General features: G+C 39.8%; 2 protein-coding genes across 3 annotated transcripts; one reads left to right on the forward strand and one right to left on the reverse strand.

Moving 5' to 3' along the window:
• Positions 1-5,258: 5,258 nt before the first annotated feature.
• Positions 5,259-12,616, reverse strand: supt7l (SPT7 like, STAGA complex subunit gamma). The gene is made up of 5 exons (XM_058614532.1): positions 12,500-12,616; positions 11,378-11,851; positions 10,372-10,696; positions 7,411-7,648; positions 5,259-6,872 (listed from the first exon to the last, which is right to left on the reverse strand). Exons 2-5 carry the CDS (start codon positions 11,806-11,808, stop codon positions 6,583-6,585), a joined length of 1,284 nt encoding a protein of 427 aa, XP_058470515.1. The 5' UTR covers positions 11,809-11,851; positions 12,500-12,616; the 3' UTR covers positions 5,259-6,582.
• A 232-nt stretch (positions 12,617-12,848) lies between these two features.
• slc4a1ap (solute carrier family 4 member 1 adaptor protein) lies at positions 12,849-23,861 on the forward strand. Of its 2 annotated transcripts, XM_058616110.1 has the most exons (14): positions 12,849-13,679; positions 14,190-14,400; positions 14,528-14,656; positions 15,486-15,546; positions 15,621-15,760; positions 15,870-16,030; positions 17,367-17,436; positions 17,513-17,702; positions 18,329-18,422; positions 18,524-18,770; positions 19,475-19,573; positions 19,905-19,963; positions 21,685-21,754; positions 22,928-23,861. In XM_058616110.1, exons 1-14 carry the CDS (start codon positions 12,852-12,854, stop codon positions 22,975-22,977), a joined length of 2,409 nt encoding a protein of 802 aa, XP_058472093.1. In that variant the 5' UTR covers positions 12,849-12,851; the 3' UTR covers positions 22,978-23,861. The 2 variants fall into 2 exon arrangements, with proteins under 2 accessions (XP_058472093.1, XP_058472094.1); XM_058616111.1 differs by lacking the exon at positions 19,475-19,573.
• Positions 23,862-24,268: the final 407 nt, after the last annotated feature.

Consider the following 24,268-nt stretch of genomic DNA (forward strand, 5'->3'; position numbering starts at 1 on the left):
CAGCAGACATTTCATGCTTGATTTTAATAAACTTCGAAAATGGTTTGATTGACTTGTTGCCGGTGGTTTCTTGGGAGTTGAGAAGAGGGAGTCTCATTATTCATGTTGTGATGAGGTTTTTTTCTGCTGAGCCTGGTCGTAACATTGGCCTTGTGATGACCCGTTGTTCGCCCTCCGTCAGCTGGGATTGGCTCCTGCTCCCCCACGACCCTCATGTGGAGGATAAAGCAGGAGATAATGAGTGAGAGAGTTTACCGTTCACGGCGTCAGACTCTGAAAAACAAAACAAGACGAGTCTCTTTAGATTGATCCTGAGGAAACAGTTTCAAGCGCATTCACATTGAAGCCGCCTTAATGAATACGAACACTAAGAAGCAAGTCTTGTCCAGTAGATGGTGTGGGAGGGGATTGAAGGCTTCTTTATGATATCAGCACCATCACCTAAAGTGCTTTCAGCGCCTGATGTGAATACATTACCCACAGCCATATCAATTGTGGGTGCGACGGAATGAGAAAATGGTGCTGCTATCTCTGTTCGTGCGCTGTGCAGCTATATGTAGACACAAAAGCCCTAATTAGTAACCGTAACCCTTGTGCTGCAGCGGCAGATGTGAGACAGTCACCTGCTGAACAACATGACTGACAAGCAATTCGATTTGTGTGGTTTTAAAGTAAAATAAAAGAAGATAAATTAAAAAAAGCTGGCACCACAGTGGGGGGAATACCTTTTTTTTGTTGATGTAGGGACAAATTGATCGCGGTCATTTGCTCTAGAGAAAAGAGAACTCATTTGTTTGTTTAGATGCACTCTCATCCAGACATTCATGTTGATTGTATTCAAAGGCAGCAGCAAGCTAATTATTGCCATGTGAGATAGCGTTTTTGCACTACTCTGCAGCGCCCTGATGACATATAATGACTGCTCACTAACAGGACATGGGAGTAGCCAACTCTGTGGTAACTCACTGGGAAAATGATATATTTTTTTAACAGAAGGCCATGATGTTATAATGTGGTGCAACACTGCCCTCCAGTGGAGGCATCATGAGCTGAGATAAAAGAAATCCAAACTACAGAAATGTGTCATTTTCAAGCGATCTATTTTATTTCCGGTAAAATGGATTTGCTGTAGAGTGGCTCTATTTCCAGACTCGGCTTTATTCTGTAAAGATGAAAGCTATCATTTAAATCAATCAGAATGTTATTTATATAGTACCTTTCATACCAAGCAATGCAACTCAAAGTGCTTCACGAGAGGAGAATAACACAGGTCACAACCACTCGACTCATCACTCATCTCAACCAAGACATAAAATTGAAATATATCACAAACAGAAATTCCAATAGGTCCTAGCACCACTGTCGTGAGTACTAATGAGGAAGAGAGGAATTATTATTATTATATTATTATCATTATTATTATTATTATTGTTGTTGTTGTTGTTGTTGTTGTTGTTGTTATTATTGTTATTATTAGTGAATGACCAAAATACAGCTGGAATAGAATAATAATAATAACATACAGTACATTACTTTAAAAGTAAATAAAAATAACACTAATACAGTAAACATTTGATCTAATACAGCTAATACAAAGGGTATGATGAAGATAAATGAAGTGAATAAAACATTTTTATTAAATATACTGTCCAAAAAAAACTGGCCCAAGGCATAAGCCTACTAAGCGGCATATTAAATAAATCTAGACATTTTTAAATATCTAAATTGTGTTTTATTTTGGAGTTGAAGAATGCACATTAGCACATTTGTTCTAAGTTTTAAAAACAATGCTGGTTCACTTGTTGAATTCGCGTAATTTGCGTTTCCACTACAAAGTAGTACCTCCTCAACGTGGGCGGAGTCATCACTGCACGGCTGCATGAAGCTGCGGTGCTTGATTCTTGTGGGACGTCTCTTCTTGTGACGGCACTCCTGACCAATCAGTGGCCGGCAGTCTGACGACGTCACACATAGTATCTGCTCAACCTTGCCAGAGCAAGTACTAAAAATATACCTGCTACCAGATACTATGCTAGTGGAAACGCGACTTAACCATGCTGTGCCGAGGCGAGGCATCACTTTGAATATGAAAGTGCAAATTAATACAAAGTCACTTTTCTGATTTCACTGCCCTGAGTAACACTGGTTTGGTGTAAATTACACAACTATAATCAAAGAAATAAGTAGAGTTACATTGATAATAGTCAAGCACAGGCTACTACAGGTGGTGGGAGGGGGGCCCCAAATACTTTTCTGCTGAGGACCCCATAAAGGCTTGGGCTGGCACTGTTTAGGCACCTAAAGGAAAATGTGGCCTGATAATGGGGTGAAAACTTTTGAGGTATTTTTTTTTCTGTCATGTTTTTGATGGATTGTTGGTCTGAGGCAAGAACTTCTGAAGTGATCCACATTTATATTCAATTATAAAACCTTTTTTTTTTTACTTTGAGCCTTGAACTGACATTTGATTCAAGTTGAGAAGATTGATTAGTAAACCTAACAACGTTATTATGTTGCAAAAACTCCTCCCCGTGTTTTTCAATATGGAATTTGCCTCCTTTACAGTGAAGAACTATCATTTTTGCAGTTGTTAGCGTTTGAAAGCCTGTAGAATTTAGTAGATCACACCTAGTCAGGCTTCTCTCCCTCAACCTGTCCTACTTAGGTGTCCCACCAGAAGGCGATGCTACTGTCAGGGCAGCTCTTGGGGTCACTGAGGCACAATAATCCCCTGACCATGATAAAACAATCCCTTAAGAACAAAACAAAAAACAAAAAACATATTTTGAAATAAAATAGAACAAATATACCTTCATTCAGTTTCAGATTTATATTTCTGATTGGATTAAGTCTTAACACAAAGGATTTTCTTGATAACCAATTATTGACAAAACTAGTGTAAGAAATTGAACTATTAAAACGTAATTATAAATGGCATTTTCTAACTTTTAATTGGCATTTTAATCTGAAAAGTGAAAAAAAAACACACTGTTTTCAAAAGGGACACAAAACTGAAATACACAAAGGTCACACTTATGCAAAAATACCTATGTGTAGTATATTCACTATCTGTCCGTAACCCTCACACTTGATATTGAAATATGGTAAAAGTACACAACAATGTGACAAATGTTGACTTTCACGCAGTCTCATTTCACAGTTCACTCACGCTTTCTGATGAACTCTTGTGACTCTCATTTCTAAGTGCTTATTACTTTTTTGGACCCACCCCCAATTAATTCCAAGTATCTCGTGGCCGCATCAATACAAATTCAGTCATATCACCCCAGAGAAAATCTTCAGACTGAGACTCTGATGCTTTGAAATCAATTCTAAACTCTGGTATGTGCAGCAAAGGGCCCCTTTGTTCCCGTCACATCCCGTACGTGTGGCAATTCATCTCTCTGTTAGAATCATCCTCTCACCTCATAATTCATTATTTATCTCCTCCGCAGAGGCAGCTCCTCATACATAAGCGCAATAAATAGAAGTCTTTTAAAAAAAAAAAAAAAAATCCATCAATGACGTTACTTTGGGGTCGACTTTGATTTGTTCACAAATGGACAAATGAGTGCCCTAAAGAACCGCCAGAAAAAGAAAACTATACATATTCCTCATTCTACTCACAACACGACTGGAGAGATTACGTTTCATTCTAAATGAATGACTCAGACAGAGGAAGGTGATTAATCATTCGTTGGGTTCTTTCAACACATTTTGGCCACTCCCTGCCCAAAAAAAGAAAAAATATCTTGACATTTTTGTAATTACACCTTTTCTCCCCAGTGCAAAGCAGCTGCTGACGAACTGATGGGTCAACACTAAGGGTCTATTACTAGAGCATGAATACAATAAGGTTGTTGGTAGTACATTTAATTGTTTAAAGGTGACATAGACTGGAAGCTCCAATTAATGCTGCGTTTGTGTGTGTATCTGCGTCATTACCTTGTTTATAAAACCCTAAAGTTTCAGAACAAACAGTTCAGCCACTGCTGAGAAAACAGGGTTTTATTGTTTTCCTGGGCTCTGCGAAGCGGATCGGCACTTCCGTATGTTGATGTTGTCATCAGTATACCTCACCACTCCTCTCACCACCGTAGCGCCTCCTGGTGTGGGCACTAGTCCGGGCACATCCGGTTGCATACATTCAACCGCAGAAGAAGAACTACTCTTGTTGTAGCTGCTGAGATGCAGAGCATCCACCGTGCCAGAGGGGGAGCTGTGTATCTGAGAGCTGGCCTACCAATTACATCACTTCCGGGTACCTGGCCAATCACAGGACAGTGGGAAAGCTCTCGTTTGCTGTAGAGTGGCTCTATTTCCAGACTCGGCTTTATTCTGTAAAGATGAAAGCTATCATTTAAATCAATCAGAATGTTATTTATATAGTACCTTTCATACCAAGCAATGCAACTCAAAGTGCTTCACGAGAGGAGAATAACACAGGTCACAACCACTCGACTCATCACTCATCTCAACCAAGACATAAAATTGAAATATATCACAAACAGAAATTCCAATAGGTCCTAGCACCACTGTCGTGAGTACTAATGAGGAAGAGAGGAATTATTATTATTATATTATTATCATTATTATTATTATTATTGTTGTTGTTGTTGTTGTTGTTGTTGTTGTTCTGGGGGTGTGATTTTGGTCTGAAACAGCTCGGCTGACGAGAGCGTCAGTGAGGAGATATTTTGATCGGCTCTTTTGCAGCGACTAGGAGGATTTTAACCATGAAAACAAGTTAATATATGTAAGTAGACCTCCATAACTAACATATATGTGCTATACCAGCATTTGATGTCACCTTTAAACACTGACCACTGTTAAATTGTCTACCATTATCTGTAGCCCAGGCTAGAGATTTGATTTCCATGGTAGTAGAATTAAAGCCGTAGTGCATAAAAATATCTGTTTCATTCAAACTTCTCAAATAATTTTTACGCAATATCAGCTCTACATGACTCTCTCGCTCTCTCTGTGTTTCAGTATAGCAGTGTTTAGATCGTGTGCTGCACACAGGAAGTGCAACAGTAACATTGCGCTAGTAAAGTGAGACAGCTATTGGAGTCTGACTGAAAACATAAATCCATGAAAAGATTTCAAAGTGAATTCTACTGAAAAAAGTTGGACAAACATAAACATACTGTATATATAAATATATATATATTCTAAATGTTAGTCTAATTATTTTTGAGTTTTTCATTTACAAAATAATCATAAAAGCCTACAAGACGTTTGAAAGAGGGATTCAAGACATTTTATTTCTAATTAAGGCCTTGTTTTTAGATTTATGAATAATGCCTTTTAAGACTTTTTAAGGGTCCGTGGAAACCCTGCTATATATCTCAACGACGTGTACCTTTAAATGGGTTAAATAAGACCATTTTTGGTTCCTCAAAGACAGACAGTGTTAAGTTTTCTGCAGTCACCACAAAATAAAACAGAACAACAGGGCGGAAATGAACTCACATTAGGGGTAGGAGACGCTACCTACCGTCACTAACGTGGAGGGAAGCCCATGTCTGGAACACTGATTTTGTTGTCCAGCTGCTGCAGTAGTTTGCCACAAATAAAAACATGAATCAAGTTAATGTTGCAGCTAATTGAATATCAACACATATGACCCCATCAGCCCCTCCCTTGGGAAGAAAATTACCTGACTGGTTGTGAAAATGACAGAGGACAAACACAAAGCAAAAATCATCATCAGACCTGCACATTCAGCATGAACAGTTATGTATGATGTAATTAATTTGCCATTAAGGCTGGATTGATGTTAGTGTTGTGATGCAGAGGATCAAACCATAATTGCTTCTGGTGTTGCATTCAGAGATTTGCCTCATTACTGACACAGATGCTAATTTGGCGGAGCAGCTTCAGGTTGACAGGTGTGGGAACAGTGTGTGTGTGTGTGTGTGTGTGTGTGTGTGTGTGTGTACTGCTTTGTTTGGTTACATGAAAAGTCTACCGCGGAAGGTAAACAAGGAGGCGAGTGTTAAAAATACAGCATAATGAATTCATGAGGAAAAACATGTCCAAATATTCTCCTGTTTGGTGAGGCCTCTTTTAATCATACTGAATGGCACAGACAGTAATTGCTATGCGAGGACAGAGTGAGTTAATAGCTTGAGAAAACAAACCACTGCTGAATTATTAAGATGTTTAACAAAACGGTTTGCTTTTAGACCTGAGCTGTTTCCTGTGTTCTCATTCATTTACAGAAAGATACTCCTTAAATGTTTTTTTTTCTTTTTACAGTTAAAGTGAAAAGCAAAAATAACTGAAAAGATTTTTTATTTTTTTTTTTTTTTTACCAGTAAACTTCATTGATAGTTAATGGAAAAATATTCAGCCATTTGAGATAAACTACACTCATAAAAGACAAACGTGAAAAACTACAAAATATATTCCCCCTCCTTTAAGTTCACTCATGACATGCAGTCGCTATGATTTCAGCAGGTGGAGAGGAGTTTAACAGGCCGAGTTTAAAACTGTGCAGCTGCTGCGTCCATGAAACTAGCTGTGGAGGTAAAGAGTCCACTGTTCTTCCTCCATCTCCAGGAGCTGCTTCTCCTTTCACATCTTCTTCGGCCGTTTCTTGGGTCTCTGGTTGAAAACGGGTGATGAGCTCATCAGGGAGTCCGGTGAATGCGAGGCATAGCTGCCATCGGACGCTGCTCCTCCAGGCGAGGGTGCCATGGCTCCTCCGGATTCGCTCATGGTGGACATGGGTCCCCCCTCCTCGAACACATCCCCACCCAGGTGATGGTGGTGATGATGATGTCCTGAGCCCTGGCCCTCCTCGCCATCTTGCGGCTCCATTTTGACCTGTGGCCACAGAGGGGAGTGGTTGGCCCCGCCTCCACCTTACAGGAGAGAAGAATACATTTAGCAAAGGTGACTGTCTGGTTTTTATTTGATATTTGATCCACTGATTTTGACCAAAACATATCGACACATCCCTATTATTTACAACAATTTTGCGTTAATTTCGTACGTCATTGTGTACAACTTGGGAGAGCTTAAATGATGGACAAACGGAGCAAAACCACCAGAAATGTATATTAATTGGTATAAATGGGCCTTAACTAAGCTTTACCGACTTTTACGATTAACTTTAAGCAGAAAGGTGAGCAAATCAAAACTAGATCATGTTATCAAGCCGATTAAAAACACCTCAGGATAAATATGATTTCCTAGTTAAGCAACAAAAAGGTGGGAATCAATCCACTCGGCGTTACTGAAGCCACAAGGCCACAAGCAGCTCCATGTGTTCACAAACAGCAGACCTTCAACACAACACAGGATTTAACTTGGGACTCTGCATGACTCACTCCTCACTCTCTCTAGAAAATTATTCATTTATGCAGAATTTAAATGTGGAGTGGAAACTCTTCGTCTTACCTGAGTTGTGAGGAGAATGATCACCGTCCAGGCCTGCAGCCAGCCTTTCACCGTGGGCCCCGAGGACCCCCATGGGAAGAGCCTGGTCCCCAGAGGCCAGGTCAGCCTCAGGCTCCTCGCTGACAGGGAAGGAGATGTCACTCATGGGCTCTTCCTTAATCCTTGGGGGTTTGGAGTCCTCCAGAGCCTTCTCTGGGTTCACAAGCCGCTCATACTCGTCCGACAGGTCCTTACTGACCTGAAAGAAGGGAAACTATCAGTGCTATTTTTCTGGTGTAAGACAATGTAAGAAGTGATCCCGGATCATCTCGTCTTCAATTCTGAACATATTATTCTCTTCTAACCTATAATATACATACTATGACAATATCAAAATATAATTTAGAAGATGTTTTTATAAGTTTAAAACCACAATTAACTGGTTTCCTTTGCTCGGGGGCCAAAATTGTCCCACATTTAATGTGATTATTCATTATTATCTAAAATAAAATATGAAAATCTTGTTTTTGACCATATCGTCCAGCTCTAGTCAGAAGAATTCATGTTAAATAATAAAGCAAATCTGACGAGGTCAGTAGGGATGGGTGCGAAAAACTGTACTAAATTGGTACCAGTTCCTCATTGGTCCGGACCAAAATATCAAAAAGTACTGGACAAACTACAGTGTTATCAATATGTATGCTGCTTTTCTTCTAACTGCACTAGAAATGTCCAATTGCCAAATGTTCCCTAATGTTGACAAAGCTGCCAGCGCCAAGCGATTTCTTTTTACTTTACGCTGCTTTTTTCCCCATATGACCATCACGGAAGAGAAGTATTTAAAAGTTTATTCTGCTTTTTTTACCCACGGCACAAGCAAATTCTGTGATATTGTGTGATTTTCTTAAAAGGTGCTTTTCTAAGCTCAACACAGTGCAGATCTGAGGAAACTGAGGACTTTAAATGCATGTGAGGAGCTGCTTCTAGTAGCTCAACATACTGTGGACCTACATTATCTCCATTAGGTCTCATGCACTGGAGTTTAGAATATTTGATTAATAATCCTGTCGAATATTTGAGTATTTTTGCTTGCAATGCCCCTCTCCATCACTCGTGTACAGTGAATCTCTCACTTTCTGTCTAACTTCAATGCAGCTCAAACACAAACTACTTCACAGTTCTTTGTTCATACATGTCACTTAATGCTTTATGAGGTGATTCAGCTCTCTGCAGTGAAGCCACAACAATTTAAACAGAAAGAAAAACAGGTTTCAGGCAGCATTGTGCCAAATGTGATTATTTCTAAAAAACGATTCATTTGCACCTTACTTTAGGGACTAATTGATCAGTCTATAAAATGTCACAATAGAGAGAAGAAAAACAAGCCTCACACTGAAGCAGACGGAACTAGAAAATGTGTTTTTGATCGATGAATGGCATAAACCTCATCAATTACTACAACCGCAGAGAATGAATTTTCTGTAAATAGACTGTTCAGTGACTGACTAATCATTACAGCATTAAATCAATGAGAGAATTGGATTGGAGAAACCTGCTGCTGGTCTGTGTCTTGGCTGCTATTTCTACATACTTAAACTGCCTCATGTTGCAAATCAATTCTCAACATATGTTCACCGCCACAGACGTGGTGACATGAGTATTTAGTTACTATAAACACAAGTTCATGCCATGACATTCATCTTTACTTTCATGATTACTACAACCATCAAAATACACCTGTATTAAACAGTTAGAAACACAGTGTGATGGAATATGAAATAATGTGATAATCTGATTCTGTGTTCACTGAAACCTTATGTCTTGTAAAAGTTGAAAAAAGTTGTAAAAGTTGGTGCCGAAACCCGGGAAAATTAAGAAATGAAATGAAAAGACGAAAAGTCAATTAGTTTGCAAGACAAACACGAAGACAGAAAAAGACGCACAATGGCTGAAAGTGACCATCAGAGAAAAAAAAGGGAGCTACAATCCGTGCATCTGTATCAAAGGTACAAAGTAAAATTGATGGAGAACTTAAAGGAAAGAGTGATCCTTACATTCTTGACGAGTTGATGGAACAGCTATTGACAAAACAGGAATGTTTGGACAAAATGGACAGAGAAGTAGAAGAAGGAACAAAGACTGAGGACTTGGAAGATGAAGTGACACGAGTGTTGGAGTACAAAGAACATATAACATTGAGAAAGACGAAGATAAAAAAAGAGCGATAAGAAAAGCACAAGATTCAGCTGAAGGACATGTCTCAGATCTCTCACATATATATTATAATCAAAACTAATGTGCAATGTCTATATACTGGGGGCCTTATACAATACTAAATATACCTCATTTAAAGGATTAAAGTTAGTTAACTTTGACATCATAACATGAACATTTTTCAGTCCAAAAGAAAAATACAACACCTGGTATGTTACTGTACTTTTTTTATGATTATATGAAAATATATAGATGCTAAATCCCAGCCACTTGCTAATTGTTAATTTCCATTTTGATTCAACCAGCGCAATGTAGAATCGCTTCTGTTTCATGCTATAAATATGGCAGAAACTATTCTTTGTCAGATCTTTCACTTTGAATGATGACTACAGCTCTGACCTAATCATCTGAGCATTGGGACTATTATATTATTGTTTTCTTGAATAAATACATAGAAGTCAGATCTTTACAAATGTTATTATTCCTATCCATGGGTTTCCTTGACAACCCAAAATTAAACCTATGGATAGTACGGACTGCATCATATCTAACAATTTCTAGCAGGCTGTACAAGGAAAGGTGTAACACTGCCCTCCACAGGAGGAAGATGGAGAATTTTCAGCCCTGTAAAGTTTTTTTTTAAATAAATTACACTGAAACTGTTTACCACGGGCAATTCTGATTGTTTCACAGTAACAGAATTACAAACACAATCAATTAATATGATGTTATCATGATAACATAGTTATGACCCTTTGCCAAACTCACCTGCAGCATGTAGCTGTGATAATCTTTGATCCTAACTTGCCAGAAGCGCTGCAGGGCCAGCACGCTGCCGATGCCCACCTCATGGAACACTTGTTCCACCACGTCTGGGAAGGGACTCGCTCCTAGCCGTGCCTCCCGGTCGACTGCCACACGCAGCAGGCGTGTGAGGCGCAGGTAATGCTCATGGACCAGGTCAGTCAGAGTTTCCAGCACACTCTCCTGAGCAGATTCAAAGCCAGCGTGGGCCAGGACAGTGGCCACTGACTGGTAGAGGAGCTGCCTGCAAGAAGGCCCACTCAGCTCTGTGACTGGTTCACCTTTACCCCTAATGATGGATGAACACAAGTGAATGACACAAGCAACTTAGATGCAGAGTATTTAACAAGAGAATGTATGTAGTAAAGTTAGTCATGAATGCTGGGTCATGGTGTTGGAGACGCTACAGACTCACTGACCAAGTTTGTGCTGTGAGGACCAGTAGTTCCTTTTACATTATCAAATGCTGCACACTGACATTTCATTTTGTAGACTGGGACCTTTTATTCTGGCATGTTTGTTAGATTTGTACAAACTGAATAAAATCCCTGACTTATCAATACTGTGGCCAAGCAGTAGGTGGACAACAAATAAATACTATTTGATTTAAATAAGAATTTTATTCAACCCTGATTCATTCATATTGTGGAAATTAGAATCAAGCTATTCCAACCTATTGATATGAATGACGTTTTCTCTGCAATAACAGTCATTAGGGTCAAATATTAGTATTCATGTTGTTGCCTTGAATCCCTCTCCATGCATTTTGCATAGGAGAATGTTCTTAGAAAGAGTTAAATATTTCAAAATTTGACATTTGATGCAGAATGTCCCAAATTAGTTCAACATTTCAATGAATGGATTATTGACAACCAAACATTGTCAGAGCACTGACTGACTCAGCATTCCCAAATAGTAAAAAAAAAAAAGATTACAATCTAAACTCAGTTACAAAGCCAGATTAACTTACTTATAAAAGTCACTTTCAGGATCACTGTGAAGGAGCTGGAAGGGTTGCCGTGGGGCTTTGCTGTCCACAGGCAGCAGATCATCTGGCATGATAGGTGGGGTTGGAGGACGTTGAGGAAGGTTGACATCAGTCTCTTCCATCTTGTTGCCGCCCTCTGAGGATGCCGAGTTCTGACCCTGAGCCTGTGCTGTTACCAGGAGGCCACGGAGACGTCTGGCATGCTGACACAGCTGCACCGTGTGGATGGTGAGGCTGCAGGGCTCTGACGGGATGTCCAGCATCGTGGTGGGACGTGGGCGCTGCGCTGACGGCTGGTGCAGTGGAGGATCTTGCATCTCCACTGAGCGAAATTCACGCTGGAGCAAGTCAAAGGAGCTGCGGCTGGGAGGTGCACCCGCGGGTCCAGGGATCTCTCCCCAATAACGCATCATGATGATAAGTAAGCAAAGGACTCAATTCAAACTAGCATCAAGTCTGGAAATTGTAAAGAGGGAAAAAGAGGAAACATTACTAAGTTTCAGATCTTAACATATTACCTGGAATTTAATTGAAAAGTGTTAAGAGACTTTTTACAATGTAGTTTATAAGGCTAGCTGGCAATTGAACTCCAAATTCCGCCATAACTTTAACATCTAATGTAAGTTCACACCTGAGCATATTGACCAGCCTTACTTGGCAAACACTCACTGTCCGTGCACTTTGCTCTGAACCTGCCTCATAATTATTTCGGCATATATTTCACTGGCACGTTTAAGAATATTTTAGTAGTTAGTTAAAAATAATTTATTGCTTTTATTTATGAGGAAGAAAACGGGAACTGCGTTTCAGTGTTTATAACAGCAACGGGACGGCTATTAGATGTATTTGATGCATGCCGAATGTAGGAGTACATTACACTGTACTCGTTAAGTTCTAAAATCATTGTGCAAGGGCAATGTATGTCTTGCAACAAAACAAGCCAACAAAAAATATCAAGTGTCTTAAGGGAGTTTGGTATTACATGAGATAACCAGTGAAAAACATGCTCACCAGTTAGCTAGCTAAATCACTACAAGTACGTAACATGCACGTGTACCGAATTATAAGTATACCCGTTAAGTTAAAATCACAACTGTGACTTACATTGTTCAGAGATGAGTGAAATGTGTGTTTGTAAAGGCTGCGAAAAGCTTTTCAAAGCAGTCCTTTGAAAAGGATGTTGCACAGGAACTACGCTCTAACCTTGTCCTATTACGAAAAACCTTCGGGTAAATAGCTGAATGATTATTTAGTTCCACAACAAACCACACCATTTTAAACGAGATACAATTATACTTATATGTGGTCATGTGTCGCATCTATATTGTAAATTATATTTAAATGATGTATATATCGCAAATATTATATGATATATTATAAAATGACCATCTGTTTTTTTCACTGTTGTTACAATTTACAACGACCCGGGCCATTTTGACAGTTGCACCAAATAACCATGGCCGCCTCCCCGCCGTCAGACATGAGCATGGAAAACACAGATGAAGAAATGAGCTCTGTAGTGGAAACTGAAGAGTGTTCTGTGACAGAAAATGGTGACAAACCTGGAGAAAACGACCCGACCATAACTGAACCACAAACGGATGACCCGTTTAAGAAACCAGCTCTTTTCGCTGCACCTTCTGTGGCCAGCAAACGCAGTAACGTCGCTTCTTCGTCTAAACCAAAGACGGACGAAACAATAAGCGTGAAGGAAAACAACGAAGTCGAAAATGTTGAAACTACCAGTGACACTTTACCACAGCCTCCTAATGAAAATTTACCCGTGGGGAAACGCCAAGAAGAGGACAACGGGGGCGAAAAGGACAATTGTATCTCTACTGTCAAAAACAAGCCTGACGCTAAACCCAGGGTGCTTCCCAAAGGACCCATAGCTGGAAATTTTCCCCCTCTACCATACACAGAGCCACCGTGGGGTGGCCGGGCTTCAGATATTCCTTACTCGCTTGAAATACTCAAAAATGGCACCATAGTGGACACGGTGCCTCTGACCCATAACAGTTTCTTCGTGGTCGGACGTTTACCCGTGTGTGATGTGTCTCTGGAGCACCCGTCCATCTCCAGGTACCACGCCGTGATCCAGTACCGTGGGCAGGCCGGAGAGGAGGAGTGTGTCGGGGAGGAGAAGGGCTTTTACGTCCATGACCTGGGCAGCACACACGGTACCGTGGTTAACAAGAACAAGATTCCACCTAAGACTTACATCAGACTCCGCGTGGGTCACGTTTTGAAGTTTGGTGGGAGCACGAGACTTTTTATCCTGCAGGTGAGTCATATCCTGAAGTCTGTGTATGTCTGAATGCAGCTATTGATTAAATATTTATTGTATGATTAACTACAACTAACTAACTATTATTTTTGTCATTTTTAAGTACTTGTTTATATCAAATAATATCCTGACAGCTCGCATGAAAGTGGGTGAATGGTATGAATCAGTGAATGGCAAAACTGTAGTAAAGCAGCTCTGAGTGGTCATCAAGACTAGAAAAGCTCTATATAAAATTCAAACCATACAAACCATTTACTCAAACAGATCATATTGATCGATTCATTTCATAATCAATTCATTGATTAATTGTAATGTTTGGCTTGTCATCTCCTTTTAGATTTAAGACAGACTTCCAGATGCAAGAGCTACATCTTGTGATTATTTACAGTGTTCCTAATTCATTGTTAACACTCCATATGAGTGACCAAAAAGTATAATCGATAAGTTGCCATGTATCAAATACAAATGGGAAATAAAAATGTAGTTTTCTTGACTCTGCATCAACAGGGTCCAGAGTTTGATGAGGAGGAGGAGTCAGATTTAACCGTGACGGAGCTGAGGGAGCGCACCCGCAAACAGAAAGATTTGCTGGAGAAAAGGATGATGGGAGATGGTTCAGATGATGATGACTTGGAGGAGAAAGAGGAGAAGGATGAAGGGGAAAAGAAGCACCAGGGCAAACCATCCAAAGAAGATTCAGGCTGTTCCTGGGGAATGGGTGAGCTCATGTTTACATGTCTGCTGTGTTGTCATCCTCACTGAGCTGGTGTAAACCTCGAGTAACCAAGGCAGGTTGCCTCCTTCCCTTTCACTCACGCTATCCATTTGAATTCACTCTGCTGCAGATGAGGAAGTTGTTCCAGAGGAAGATGAGAATGAGGAAAACCCATTCTCGACAGAGTTCCAGGAGGATCAAGAGGCTGCATACCTGAAAGACCCCAAGAAGGCTTTGCAGGGCTTCTATGACAGGGAAGGTGAGAATTATGGTTGCAAATGTTGTGCCTCCCTAAATTGATATTGAACAGGTTAGTAATCAATAGTTTAAAAAAAAAAAATAAAAAAAAATGGTGTCAGAGAAGAATCAAAAACAAAAATAATTAATTAGGTCATAATTAAAAAGGTCATGTTCCTGGATTTTTTGTCGATAACCACCCTCTGCTAGTATAAAACTTAATTACATGTGAGGTTCAGACAAACCATACAGTAAGAACATTTTTATTATTATGATTATTTTTGACAGATTTTCAGTGTCAGACAAAGGCTCATACAAAAATCAACCCGACCTCCCTCACACGCACACACACGGTTGTCTGAGGGACAATAATAAATAAATAAATAAATAAATAATAATAATGATAATAATAATTTATAGACCGATACAGGAAAAAAAAAAAAAAAAAACTCTAAAGGAATCAATAATACTATGAAGTTGATCATCCATAGCCATGAATCCCATTCATAATCCCAACAAAATAACAGAAAAATAACCAAAACACAAAAAATATAAGGAACGCCAGTGGAAACAAATGAAGAATACCAATGTCATTAAAATTAGTTCAAAAGCTGTAGCTGCACTTTCTCCAAATGAATGACAGAGAAAAGCTAATGCAACCAGTTTTTGACGCACTGTGGCGATAATGACTTTAAGTACTTGAGAATGAGTTTTTGTACATGCTTCTCATTGATCGCATACATTCTTATCTGTCGTTAAATGGGAAAACATCACATATTATGAATGAAATGCAGAAGAAACATGTTTCCTTGACTTGACATCAGTGTTGATACTCTCTCTCTCTCTCTCAGGTGAAGAGCTGGAGTTTGAGTATGAAGACAAGAGTCATGGCATGTGGCTTTGCAGAATAAAGTAAGACACATCAAACAGGTCATTAAGTGTAAACCTCTTGAGTTTGTGTTGATTTATTTATTTTTTCTTGTCAGACTGCCAGTGGATGACGCCTTGGGCCGACAACTAGTTGCTGAGGTGACCCACACAGGGAAGAAGAAAGACACAGCCGTCCAGTGCTGCCTGGAGGCTTGCAGAATGTTGGAAGCCAGAGGGCTGCTGCGGCAGGAAGCAGGTGAAAATGTCTAAAAAATGATCCCACCAACATTCCCAGGGCGATTCTCTCCTATAGTTGTCAGGGATAATCTTTCTCTTCCTGTTTTTTTAAATCATTTTGTTTGCAGTTTCCCGCAAACGCAAGAAGAAGAACTGGGAAGACGAGGACTACTACGACAGTGATGATGACACCTTCCTGGATCGAACAGGCACCGTGGAGAGGAAGAGGCAGGAGCGAATGAAAAAGGCTGGAAAGATTTCGGAGCGGCCTGAGACCTATGAGTCATTGGTAAACTGGCAGCTTTTTCCACAAGAATATTTAGTTTGGTCTTAGAGAGACAGGAATGTGAGAAAACAGGGAATGGAACATGTTACCTATTGTTCAATGTGGCTTGGTTTGGTTAGATTCTGGTCCCCTGGGTCAAAAAGCGATTCAATGCATAGGGCTGCTAATGTAATGTATTTAAGCTTAATTTGCACAAGTATCCTGGGTATAACGTGAAGGGATGTGAGGGTATGACCTACCTTGGCTCACTTGTAATCCTAAAACTGAAGCCCTAGTCTTTTTTTTTCACTACACTTTACAGAAGAACAATAAACTTTCAAAAATAAATACTCAAAACCTCATATTTGAAGAAACAATATCCAAATTGTAATCCTCTACAGCAGCCATGCCCATGCTTGAGATCCTCTGAGGCCCGCTCAAACCTTTAATTATGATCAACACATGAGACTAGCATCATTAATATATAGATATATACATTCATGTACTGTATATATCATTGTTTTCATGTGAACATGGGGATACAAAAATTAATTACAGATTAATAATCAGTCCACTTTTGAATCATGCCTTCAAACACATGAATGTGATGCACATATTTAAGTCATCACAGCTTGGACTCGGTGTAATATTTGAGGTGTTTAGCAGGCCTTTGCATACCAGACGCGTCGCAAATACGCACCCTCGCATTAATATCAAGTGCGATGCAAAGAAAAGACAGACTCATCACTGAGTGATGTCAATGTGGTGCTGATTTTACAAATACGGTGACACCTGCTGTACTAGGTCACGAAAAAAACAACACATTTAAATGCCATGGCTTGATTTTATTAAGTATTTCTTACAATCTATCATATGTACTGTATTTTTACGGCAATTTAAATCTTAATTACAAAACCCACCTGCAGCGAGACACAATATATAGATTTATTCAAGGAAAGTGCAATTTTCTGTTTTTCACAAAAAATATGGCCAGTTTACCTACTTGAAATACTTAGAAATGGGGGGTTAAAAAGATCGGAAACATTACTGTATGTAGCATTATATTGTGAATTGTGAAACGCTGTTTGTCACTTTTATTAAAAGTTGGTACACGTGTAAAACGTTTACACAACTGCTGAATAGCAGGGCTAATGTTTACTTTGGTGGCTGCCTTGGCAGCATTGGCATCAGCACCTCCTGTAGAACAGACTATGTAGCAACAACATGTTGTTTTGTTGCACTAACAACAGTAAACATACATATGGTGACACAAATGACACTCCTCCACCTTTATAACAACAAACATATTAACGTAACATGCACTTGTACTATAATGTAAATCACTATGTTGTATATGCAGGTGGCCAAACTGTCCGAGGTGGAGAAGGAGCTGGAAGAAACCCAGAAAAAGCTAAATGCTGGAAGGGGAGGTGAGTCACAGTCACCTGAGTTTTGGCTTGTCTGCATCCCATCCATTATTCATTCACGCTTCATCCCTTCTGTCAGACTCTTCTGGCTCTTCTAAGGAGGACTCGCTGGATGCCTTTATGACCGCAGTGAAAAGCGAGGCGGCGATGGACGCAGTGGAGCGCAGGAGGCTTCACGTCCACGTCGCCGACTTGCGCAAAGACGCCCAGCGACTCCGCAAGCTGGTGGAGCTCACGCGGCCCGCGCAGATGCCATCGCTTCTACCGAGGTGAGGGACAGAACCAACGTCAATGTGGATTCTCTGATTCAAGAGGGAAATGTGAAATTGGGGACATTGATTCAGAGTCAAACAGCTGAATCTAACAAGCAGGGAGAACTGCCTTTTTATGGAGTTCTGGTTCCTGATTGGATAGTGTTGATGTCTGATGTAAACCTTTCTCCTAGATTTACCGTCAGACCTTTGAAGCCTCATTTTTACATAGCGTTGTGTCATGTCCGCGTTTAACGCACATATTTCTGTACAGATGAGATGCCACGTTAGTCTGGTTTTAAGGAATACAACCAATAATGTTAATGAAATGCACAGCAGTTAATTTTTTTGCTAACCTCATTTGACACAAATTGCATATGGTCAGTTTGAAATCCACTGCAGATGTTTTCAATTGATTTTTTTCAATGAATGAGGCAAATTCTTGACAAATCCCAGAAAGGAGGAGTACTGCAAAACATCACAAAGGTTGCCATAGTAATAATAACTCTTTATTATATTCAACACAGATTTTAACTCGTTCATTTCACTGACAGCAGCTTTTACTGTTGGATTTCATGCAGAAGTCTCTTTATATTTGATCACATGTAAACACTGATGAGATACGCTGCTGTGTGTTGACGTAGTGGCTCGGAGGCCGAGAAGCCGAAGAAGACCTTACCACTGTTTGGAGCCATGAAGGGAGGAAGCAAATTCAAACTGAAGACCGGTACCATCGGGGTCAGTGTAGTTTCTTATGTCCATCAAATAATGTGACACATAAAAGGATCTCCTCCTGCCTCTTGTCTCTCTGCTCATGATGCTTCTCCTCGTGTCTTCAGAAGTTGCCTCCTAAGCGGCCCAACCTGCCCGCGGAGCTCTTCAACATGAAAGAAGTTCCACCTGGCGAAGAAGAAGAGGAAGAGGAGGAAGAAAGAGACGAAGAGGCAGAGGAAAACGAGGATAAAGACGATCTGCTGTGTCCAAGCTCCCAGGCGTCCAATGATGAAGAGTCTAGTGCAGCTAAGTGTGAAGAGAGCACGTCGTCCAAGCAGCAAAGAGAGGAAGGACAGTCCAGTGAGAGGAAAGGTAACAAGACACAAGTGTTTATGACTAAGTAGGAACTATTCTGAGCTTATTCTGAGTTTCATTAGAAATGATTATGTCTTGTTGTAATAATAATTATGATAATGTGTTTTAAAGCCACTAGGTGGCAGTATATCCTCTGTACATAGTATGTGCTTTATATACAAGCAGTGTAAACATCAAATTGCAGCTTTCCCATGTTTTATTTATCACAGGATTGGTTGTTTGATTTAAAGGGGAGTTTTTTGAACGTGGTTGTATGAGGTGCTGACACTTAGCCAGCACTGACTGTGCTGTGTGTGCACCCACTGCTCCTAGAACCCACATAAGAAAAGATATGGGCAGCCTTTTATCTCTGGAAATGGAACTTTGTGGCACTTTGTGGCACAAATGTTCTGTATGGACTTCGGTGCAGGGAGTGAGCTTCAGCTTTGTGTTGCAGAAGTCCATCTAACAGGGAGATAAAGCGTACGTTTTATGATGTTGTAGCCTTAAGCAGGAGTAGATTTTAATCAGGGGAGCCTTTTGATAAATGGCTAATGTCAGTTTTTCCATGTATTCCTTTGTTTTCAGTGCAGACAGTGTCCATGTCTCATGATCATGGTTAAAAAAACAAACAAAAAAACCGAGCTATCCCTTTAATGGTCGGTGCACATTCCAGTGTACATAACTGTACTCTTTTGTTTGCTTGTATGATTTAATGTCAGCGCACAGCCACAAATCCAGAAAAGGTGGAGACTGTGCTAAAGCGGTGGAACAAGAACCTGAACACCAGAGCAACAAGGCTACAGTCACATCCAGTCTAAGTGTGTAATGTTTTTCATTGTTGTCACTATAAAAAAAAAATTCAAATCAGTTGATATTTATAATGATCCGAGTAAAATGTTACAGACACTAAGTAACCAAGACTAACTAAGAAAAAGTTCATCAAGTTCTTAATACACAGGAAACATCAAAGACTTGTTTAAAAACAAACCATTTCACAAATTTGAGTCAAAACATTCACAGCAAGTACGTGTTGTGTCTCAAAGTGTGTGCGAACAAGATTGTATCGATGAATATTGAGTATTGTTTTTTGTGGTTTTTAATTGAAGTTTGTTGTCCTGTCTCTAATGTGTCGCACTTGCCTGTTCACAGAGTCCAAAGCAGCTGAGCCCAGTCCCAAAAACAAGAAGAGAGTGATGGGTCCCAGCAAGGTGCTTCCTTACTCACACTAACACTGAATCGAATTGTACATTTACATGACTACAAAAAAACAAAACACTAATGCCCGGATCAGACTTCACAAATTCAGGCCGATTTACAAGCGATTTGCTCGTGACCGACTGACACATTTCCAGTGTCTGACCGAATTATGAACGTCTGCGAAGTCCAGCATTTTAGAATCTTTTTTCAAAAGGATTTACCTGCCTAGTCTGCAGTAGCATAACAGAGTGCTCTGACACGGCGTAACATACAGACAGAAACATCGACTGTACACATCACTTACCTCAAGTTCTCTCTGAAGGACAGACAGTCCATAATAATCTTTTTTTGGTAGCTTTGGTAGCCATGATTGACAACTACTTGCCCCGACCCCTTCTGATGACCAATGAACTTATGTATTGTCGTGAACGTTGATTGGTCGTGGGCATAACTTTAATGTCCCCTGAACAAGACACTACAAGAATCCGTGCCACTGTAATTGATAATCTTGACATGGACATGGTGAAAGACAAATATATAGTGTAGTCTGATCCCGGCATAAAATAGGCCCTTTAAAATACTTGTAAACATGTTAGTCCGACTGCAATGGTAGTAAATTGAATTTCTCAGTCAGAGGTGAAATACTAGAACACATGTACCTTCAGTCTGGGTGCTTTGTGAAGAGACTGCTACACAATAATATAGATCATAAAATAATAATAAGACAACAGAGACACCTGTGGAGGATAAAGTGGTGGATGGTGGATGGATGGAAGTTGAAAGGGGTGTATCACCGCCTAGTGGAGTGGAGGTGGAAGCACTCCACTCACGAATGAAATGTTTCCCCACTTGTGCTTGTATACTGGGACAAGGAGCGTAGACGTAGAGTTCTTTTAAATCAATTCTGAATCTTTTTACTTTTTATCTTAGCACATGATCCTATAACAGGCTTGTTGTAAGTTGTAGTTTTTATTGTAACATTATTTAATTCTTTTTTTCTCACTATGTTTTTCATATATTTATATTTTAGCCGCCTGATTTTGTAGTTTCAAACCTTGTGAAGCACTTTATATCTATATCTATATCTATAGATATATAGATATATGTATATATATATATCTATAATTACATATATACATACATATACATATATATGTATATATATATATATATATATATAATTATTATTACTATTATACTATCAGATCTTTCATACCTGGTATTAACATCTGCCTTTAGTGATCTGATCACAAATGTTTAGCCCTCAGTTAAGGTGCAAACACACCCAAGTGCATCCTGAACAGCCTTAAACGTGACCTCTGACCTGTTGTAGTTACAGAGGACTCAAAGTGAGCACCTGTTTGCACAACTGTGGCAAAGTCTTTTTTACACATTTCAGGGCTCATATGATCCACAATATTAACACAGGTCACTGTGTGACTTTCCTTTTTTTCTCAAGGTTAAATATTTAATGCGTAGAGAGTCGATTCTTTTCAGCCAGAATCATCAAAAACACCTTGAAAAGAAACGTGTTGTGTGTATTTCCATAGAGAGGAGAGGAAGTGAGATTCAATAGCGTGTGGATGAATTCACGATGCATGTAAACATCGGCTGTGGACAGTCGTTCTTCAGTTCATCCCCTTGGGATTCGATCACGCCAGCATTAATACCAGGTTTGAAATGTGACACAAACTGAGTTTCATGGTCTCATGTCATGGTTTTGTCTCCACAGCCACCAGCGCAGCTCTCAGGACAGTATCCAGAGGACGACCCTGATTATTCTGTGTGGCTTCCTCCGACAGGTAAACTTTGCTCGAATTGGCTTTAAAACGTGGATAATCTCTGAAATCCAGACATGTCTGGAGACTAGATGAATGCTTTAATGATGACAGCTGGACCCCACTTGAGTTCTGTTCCCATACTTCTACAACAAAGAAATACTCTTCTAATTGACATTGATGGATTGGGTGCCGCTCAGTTCAGGAATGTAGGGCGGAGCTATTATTTAATGTGATTGTGAGAGGATGTAAACAGGTCCTCATGGTCCATTTGTGAAGCCATTTTCATTGTTCGCCGAGGAATGCAGATCAAAGTTGCTTCAAAATGCGATAAGATAAGCTGAGACTTTGAAATGGCTGCCAGGTTGGGTTTGGATTCAGTCTCGGGACTAAACGATCTCAGTGCCATAATCAGATTAATAATGAGCCCACGAAAACACGCGAGTCAGCAGAGAATCTGGATCTATTCCAGTGACCTCCTCTGTCACCTGCCGCCTGAGTGCAACAGGCTGCACGTGACAATAACAGGAAATTAGATAACAATTAATGTGCTCTATTATTTTAACTTGACAATGCCAAAAAATATGGATCTTGTGTGTGTGTAATTATTCTTACTTTCCTCTAATTATTGTCTAATTACATGGAACTTTTTTTTTTTCTAGTAATGTCAACATCAGGGTTGATTGCTCCTTCTATGTGATTTTTTTAAAACATTGACAGTAGGTTGCTGATTGGTTTGTTTTCCTCACGCTATGAACTGTGGGTAGAAATCTACGGGCACATTATGGCCTAAATCCTTTCCTAACCTATGTACCTTAATCTTGATGGAGAACTGGATGGAATTTACACATAAGGGTTTCAGGAAACGGGTGGAAAGTGAGTTTGACTGCACTTGGTCTACATTCAGCTTTTTCATTTGAAAATGGTGTTTTCAGATAAAAAAAAAGACCTGCAGTGGGTTTTCTGCCTCTCTTTGGTTGCATCCTTCATCTTTAAAACGGGCTCTGTCAAGCAAAACTATCACACTCACTCTTGATGAAGATTCATAGTGACACTTAGTGGCACATTGGGATTATATCTTTGTGTCTGTGGCTTTTCAGCCCTCTTCAGATAATACTTTTTTTTATTCATAATATTATTTTTTATTCTTCATTTTTTTAATAAAACCTGCATCTGTGTTCTTTCCTTTGCTCGTAGGTCAGAGTGGAGACGGACGCACGCACCTCAATGACAAGTACGGCTACTGAGGGGGGAAAACACGCGGAGGCTCTTCAGTCTTCTCTTCACTTTTATACCTGGAACACGGAGCCCGTGTCTCTCCTTCAGCTCCGTGGTTCCAGTCCCTCTTGAGTGTAGATCACCTGAGAAGAGCCTGGAGCTCCAGAGATAAAACTGTTGTGATATTTGCTTTAGCAGACTGTAATAAACAAAATAAGCCCATTTTTGTGATTCACACTAAAGCAGCCCTCACAGCCCTGGCTCTCTCTGTGTGGTCACCCTGCTCGCACTTGACTAAGAGATTATTGTCGCACCTGATTTATGTCCCTTTTTTTTTTTTTTTTTTTTTTTAATAAAGCAAAACAACAATCCAAAAAAAAGGCCTGAATTTGGTATAATCCAGGAGAGAGTGGAAGGTTACAGAGCAGGACATTCAGTTTTATGGTCTTTGTCTGCTCCCTCTTGCATTTGAATCCACCTGACATCCAATCTGTGTCCCTCCTCTGTTTGGCCTCAGTCAATTGCTGGCATAACCTTTTTTTTTCTCCAAAGGAGAGCATGTAGCAGGGAGAGAGAAAGAGGGAGAGCAGCTTTTCTGACCATCTGGACTCTTGGATGGATTACTGGATGAAATGCAAGCTGATAATGACTCAAGCTAAGTGGAGTGTGTGTGTGTGTTTTACACTAACACACACAAACCCTCTCAAAGTTCTCTTTTTAACGCGATTGTCTTCATGAGGGAGCCAGCTCTTGGTGTGTTTGCCTGTGTAGGATATACTTTGCTCAGTTAAATCTGACTCGACGCTGTTCTCTTGCTTGGCTTCCATACTGTCCGCTTTATTTCCCCGTGTCTCTTAAAGTAAAAGTGTATTTTGTTATATAAGTGTACAATAAAAAATGTCTGTAAATATGAGTGGTTTCCTGTGACTCAGTGAAAGGTTTGTAAACTGCTGACTCTTCTGCACTAAGGTCCATTGACAAAAATCAGCATTTTTACCTTATGGGGGACTCAGGGGATTTTAATCTACTGCTGCTTTGATTGTTAAGTTTGTGTCACTTGAAACTGAAACTGAACGAAGCATTTCAAACACCATAGTCAAAAAATAATACCTAATCATAGATGGAAGCAGCAATGGATCAACCGTTCCTGTGTGCTGTGAAGGGGAAGGAACACTGATTTTCTCTATGGACTTTGGTGTATACATATATATATACATACATATATATATACATACATATATATATATATATATATATATATATAAACAAAAAGTCACTTTCACTTCCGATTAGTTCAGGAAGTGAACCATTAGTTTATCA

This window comes from Solea solea, chromosome 18, assembly GCF_958295425.1.
Source record: "Solea solea chromosome 18, fSolSol10.1, whole genome shotgun sequence".
NCBI lineage: Eukaryota > Metazoa > Chordata > Actinopteri > Pleuronectiformes > Soleidae > Solea > Solea solea.

What these genes read in the sequence shown, in the direction of transcription:
- supt7l (XM_058614532.1), bottom strand. Translation starts at nt 11,808, where the DNA reads ATGATGCGTTATTGGGGAGAGATCCCTGGACCCGCGGGTGCACCTCCC. An exon ending in CCTGAAAGTGACTTTTATAA is followed by an intron (nt 10,697 to 11,377) that starts GTAAGTTAATCT and finishes ATCCATCATTAG; the next exon opens with GGGTAAAGGTGAACCAGTCA. An exon ending in TCATTCTCCTCACAACTCAG is followed by an intron (nt 6,873 to 7,410) that starts GTAAGACGAAGA and finishes CTCTCCTGTAAG; the next exon opens with GTGGAGGCGGGGCCAACCAC.
- slc4a1ap (XM_058616110.1), top strand. Translation starts at nt 12,852, where the DNA reads ATGGCCGCCTCCCCGCCGTCAGACATGAGCATGGAAAACACAGATGAA. An exon ending in GGGCTTCTATGACAGGGAAG is followed by an intron (nt 14,657 to 15,485) that starts GTGAGAATTATG and finishes TCTCTCTCTCAG; the next exon opens with GTGAAGAGCTGGAGTTTGAG. An exon ending in TGAAGACCGGTACCATCGGG is followed by an intron (nt 18,423 to 18,523) that starts GTCAGTGTAGTT and finishes TCGTGTCTTCAG; the next exon opens with AAGTTGCCTCCTAAGCGGCC.